We start from the raw sequence: 5,576 nt of genomic DNA, 5'->3' as shown, positions 1-5,576 counted from the left end.
CCAGCAGGGTTTAGGGCAACAAAGATGAAATATAGATTTAGTAAGTATTAACTCATGAATATCAGAGGGCAGTGTGTGTAAGCCATGTTAGGGAGTGGCCCAGCCATTGACTGCTTAAGGCACATTAAAAATAAAATTGCATGTGTGTCTTTCAGGAATCCAGAACATTTTAGTGGGTGGTGAGAAGCGCCCATCTATGAGTTTAGAGCCAATTAACAATCCACCGCTACACTACACCTAGTTACAGACTATGCAGGTGGGCAGATACTTCAGAAGGCAGGTTTTGAAGTGGTCTCTGATGGGATGGTAGGAGGCCTAGATTCTAGCAACCCTGGACTTCACACTCACCTGCTTACAGTCATGGGCACTGTCCCTCAACTACAAGCCCTCAGCCCTTGAGACCTGACCGGGCCCCACACAGCTCACAGTTCTCAGTGGAAATCCCCAGATCTAACTCACAGGCTGGCATAGCTCATCTCATGCCCCTGAGGTGGACATGAGTAGAATGGGGGTTGCAAGCTTCAAGGCAAGGATTCAGCAAAGACTACAACAACCCTCACCCCACCCTGCAGAATCTCCTACCATCTCATTATCACACCCATCAGCCACCCACAGGAGGAGTTTCCAGCAGATGCAGCCTGTGGGTATTTGCACACACGTCATCTGGGGATGTCCCACCTGTGGCAGTTCCAGTGTAACTGCCTATGGCTCAGAATCTAGATGTTCGTGATGGGCAAGTTGGGAGATGCCCCTGGACCCTCCCTCCCTTTCCAGGCTGGCTCTAGCCTTGCAGCTTGTATGTGACTCCTCACCCACCCAGTAGTATGCAAAAGAGGCAGCTCCAGGCATTGGGGGTGCTGGTACATCTCTAAGGGACTTCATATGGCCCTGAGCTTTTTGTGTTCTGATCCCAACATCCTCCACTTCCATGGTGATTTTTCCACCTCCTCTAGTATCTCCCAGGAGCCTGTATGTGTAGATGGTGCTGTTAGCATCAGAGGTTGCAGATCCACCCCCAGTCCACTTTTACCTACTATGAGATAAGACAGGAGGCACTAAAGTGGGTGGTGGGTTGGGTAAGTGTCCAGGTGTGCAGATGCCTCAAGTGTGCTGCTGAGACTCCTTCCCTCTGACCTTCCACTCTCTCTTTCCCTTTGAGATAGGGTCTCACTATGTAGTTATGGCAGTCCTGGGGACGGGTGGCCATGAGGCCTGTTCAAACTCTGGAGATATGAGTGCCTCTGCTTCCCAAGTGCTGGGATTAAAGGCATGCACTACTATGCTGGCTCTTACTGAATCTTTCTATGAGCAGTCCTAACAACAACATGAAGTGGGAAAGATGCTTTGCTGGGAATGCCTCATAGCCAAAACCATTTACTTCAGAGAATTTGCCTCATGCCAGAAGTTGCTCAGTATGGAGACTGGCATAAGTTTGAAACAGGCCAGGGCAGATGTCCTAAAATGCCATCAAAACCCAGTCTCCATAGGAATCTCAAAGGGCAGTAACCCACGACTACATGCTTAACACATGGCTGCCTAATAGGGACCAGACGGTGAGGGGAATGATTTGAACAAGAGAGAGACAGAAGAGCAGGCTCAGCAGTAAAAGCACTTGCTCCTCTCCCAGAGGACCTGGATTCAGTTCCCAGTACCCACATGGTCCATAACTCCCACTCCAAAAGTTACAGATGATGCACAGAAACCTACAAAGGCCAAATAAATACATAAGTTTAAAAAGAGAGAAAAGCAAAACAGGCAGGTATTCAGTATAGAGTATCACTTTCCAAAAGCCCCTTTAGCTTAACTATCCCTATTAAAGGTTTGTAGCCAAGATTAACCTTGACTTCTGCCATCACTGAGGAAGCCTCAAATGCTTCCTCCTATTAAAATTATTAAAGTTTTTAATTACATTTGTGTGTGTGTGTGTGTGTGTGTGTGTGTGTATATGTATGTATGTGTAGGCATGTGAGAAGTCAGAGGACAACTTAGAATCTCCTCCTACCATGGTTCCCAGAGATCAAACTCAGTTTATTAGGCTTGGAGGCAGGAGCCTTAGCCTGCCAAGGTAATTCACTAGACTGCCTCTTTGTTTCATACTCTAGAAATGACCATGGGCATAGGATGACAAGGGGTATCCCTAAATGCAGCCCTGGGCTCCTTGCTTTCCTCTGTCCTTAGGACACAGCCACTCAGGTTACTAGACAAGTATTTATTGAAAACCACTTGTACAAGATCTTGTGTTTAACTCAAGATGCTCTTGGAGAGCTCAAAGACACTACTCCAACAGAGCTGGCAAATGAGAAAGGCAGCCATAGGGCCCAATTGTAACTCACCATTATCATCTTACACCCACTTCCGACATTGTTGAGAGGAGCGGGGCCAGGCCCAGGGAAGTGTGCAGAGCATAGTCCTTGCTCTCGCCAAGATTAAGTCTGGGCAAGTCTTGTAGAGTCTGGCTTGGGGCACAGAGGAAGAACAGGCCTCATGGCCACCCGTCCCCTGGATGACACTTTTCTTCTGTCTGCTCACCACGTTCCTCTTCAGGGAACTGAAAGCTGCACGCATCCTCAGCTGGTGGTAACTGCACCTCCGGGAGTGGCTGGGTCTCTGTAGTAAAACTATGGTAAGCAAGGGGTCTGAGACACATTTTCCCCTTCCCTGGGACACAACTGACCTCGGAGACACATGTGTTGCCTCCTCAGCTGCCATATGTGCAGGCTGAGCTGGACTGTGGTTAGGAAGAGAATGCATGCAGCCATGACCAGGAAGATGACAGTCAAATGGCCATTTTGCTCAGTGGGCAGTGGCTCCGGGATGCACACAGCATTGTGGGTCTTGTTCCCGGGGAACATGGTGTGAAATCCAAATTGAGAACAGCTGGAACACAAATACAGACACTGTCAGGATTGGTTGCCGAAGCAGCCACACTAGGAGGACTACTGTCGTCTGAGCCATTTGGGAGATGAATGGGGGTTCTTTGGTGGTCATTACAAAGGAGGGATAGGAGAAGCTTTCTCAAAATGGGCCTAAGCTACTCATCCAGGACTTACTTGGTCCAAAGTCTGCAGTGGCCCTCACGACCTGCGGAGAAGGTGCCCACAGCACAGTCAACACACTGGAAGCCAAACTTAATATTCCCTGTGGATTGACAGATAGACTATAAGGGCCACTGAAGTTAATGAGGAAGGAGTCAGACTAGGGTCTGTCTATTCATCAGGTCTAATGTCCACAAGACTAGGACCTGGATAAGGGTTAGGGTTAGGCATCATGAATGCCTATTCCAGAACCTGCATGATAATTGGTTCCTATGAAGATGGACGGGACTGATGGTTAGACCTGGCCGTAGTCAGAATAATAGCCTGAGAACAGACCAGCTCCTGGGCAGCCCCCCACAGCCTCTCACAAATAGCCCTGAGAAGACTTTAGCATCTTCATTATGATGGAGAATTCTAGGCTAATAAGGGTTTGGTTACCCTGAGACCACTTGACCCACTTATCCCTTCTAGAATTTACTAGGTCTTTGCCTACCTAGACGATGTGCCCATGAGAACTGTATCTGCAAACATTCTCACGTGCCTATACATGCTCACTGGGTATCTATATCAGCTTGGCCCTAGGTCCAACTCATAATTAGCTTGGGGTTGTCTGTGACTTTCATCAGGAACATACCTTGAGACTCCACCCTCTGGCCCGGTTGGCAGGGGTGGTGTTTGCACGTCTTGCACTGAGGGTCTTCACAGTGGTACTCAGGTTTGACACATATGCACCTTCCTTTTGGACAGTCCTCCTTGTCTGGGCAAGAATAAGAGCCTCAGTCACTAGACAGCCCCTTCTCTCTCCAGAGCTTCTACTGGTTCTTCAAGAGTTTAGGGTACTATGCCTCCATTCTCAATCAACACCAGTGCAAGATCCTTGGTTGTGTCTAGTTCAGTGTTTCATTTTAGATGACTGACAGCTAGTATACATACTTTCCTCTGCTCTACAGTTGTGATTTTATAAGTTCCATTTGATGTGGGAGTCACCTGGGGTTTCCTATGAACCCTCGGCTCATGCTGCCCTATTGTTACCCTGCATTGCCCCACAAGGCACTAAAACACCTTATCTTGACTGCTGTCCACATCTCTGTCACAGAGACATTGGGTGTCAGACCTGTCCCCTTTCTATACCAGAGGTGTGGCAAGGTGTAGTGCTGAGATATTTTTCTTTGGTCCACAGACTACCCTACACCTACAATTATAAGTCACAGTCAATGTGGACAGACCAGAGGAGAATGTTGAGACTCCAACCCAGACAAAGAGTAGCTTCAGTGATGGCTAAGGTTTGATCCACCCAGCAGGTTCTAATATGGTCCTCTTTCATCTTGGACCCCAGATCCCTCTTGAGGGAGAAGTCTCCAGCCTCTGTTGCCTCTGCTCCCACATTTCTGATCTTGTGCAACCTAGGATATTTGTCCATCTAGCTCCTCAGAGCTCCAGACCCAAGGCTCTCGACTCAGAAGGTTTACCTACCAACTCACATGTGCCCTGTGCCCACCTCCTTGTATGAGTGCAGGGAAGGGTGCTGCTGTACATCCTGACTCCCACTCTCGCTGCCTTACCTGGAGCACACAGGCTGCAGCAGCGTGTGTTCGTGCCAGTTCCATTCTGGACCCTGCCAGGGCCACAGCTAGATTCCTCAACAACGCTCTGCTGACCTAGGTCCAGCACACAAATCAGCGAGACTCCATACAGCATGGCCCATGCTCCCATAGTGGTTCTCCTGAGTCTTCTGTTGGCTGATTTCAGGAGTTTGCTCCAACATGCCTTGCCTCTGCCTCTGCTTCTGTCTCTGTCCCCACCCCTCAGATTGGGCTTCAGGCCAGCTCCACCTCCAGCTTCCGGCAGACATCTGTGGTGTTTGTAAAGACCTTCTGTAAAGTGTAAAGCATAGCTATCACCTTTCTGGACATCTCCTAAACCCCTACAAGCTTCTCCCTACTTCAGCATACTCATCCTGGCTAGGCTACAGAGGAAAAGGATACCAATTCACACATGCCACTGCTGCCACCTGTGGGCACCCCTTATTTTTGTATAAAACTCCCCCTCCTTTCCTCTTTGACCCCAGAAAGTTCCTCTAAGCCTGGGGAACTAGGAGAGCCAGTGAGAAGAGCACAGAGCATATATCATGCCTTTCTGAGAAAGTCGCCATAAGCTGGGCATTCCTAGCAGGCACATGAAGCCATGGGCAGTATGGCCTGTCCAGACCCAGCCCTGGCAGTTCCAGCTTGGATCTCTTGGCTTTCTCTGAAGCCACTTTTGTTCACCTAGTCACACAGTTTTAGACAAGAAAGGAGTCCCTAATACAGCCCTTCAGGACTCTACCTCATTTTCTGGAGGGACTCTGGCCATCTTGAATGTGGCCAGCATGGCTCTGGCAGGCCTTGCCCTTCTCTTCCATTCCCTCTGCCTGAATAAAAACAGATTACATCCCTAAACCCGGGGTTACCTAGCCACCAAGTTCTTTTCCCTTATTTGGCCATTTCTTCTTCCTGAGGCTGACTACCAAGGTTCAGCTATCAAAGTATAAAAGTCCAGCAA

At 48.9% G+C, this 5,576-nt stretch overlaps 1 protein-coding gene across 1 annotated transcript; it reads right to left on the bottom strand.

The window, feature by feature from the left end:
• Positions 1 to 2,482: 2,482 nt before the first annotated feature.
• TNFRSF18 (TNF receptor superfamily member 18) lies at positions 2,483 to 4,748 on the bottom strand (the record flags this gene model as incomplete). The annotated part of the gene is made up of 5 exons (XM_080920982.1): positions 2,483 to 2,607; positions 2,675 to 2,877; positions 3,051 to 3,138; positions 3,670 to 3,792; positions 4,598 to 4,748. The coding sequence occupies 5 exons, from the start codon at positions 4,746 to 4,748 to the stop codon at positions 2,483 to 2,485; spliced, it is 690 nt and encodes a 229-aa protein (XP_080777108.1).
• Positions 4,749 to 5,576: the final 828 nt, after the last annotated feature.

The sequence above is a fragment of the Micromys minutus genome (genome assembly GCF_963924665.1).
Source record: "Micromys minutus genome assembly, chromosome: 9".
Lineage (NCBI taxonomy): Eukaryota > Metazoa > Chordata > Mammalia > Rodentia > Muridae > Micromys > Micromys minutus.
Note: the sequence above shows the minus strand (reverse complement) of the source record. Positions and strands in the feature narration are given on the sequence as shown.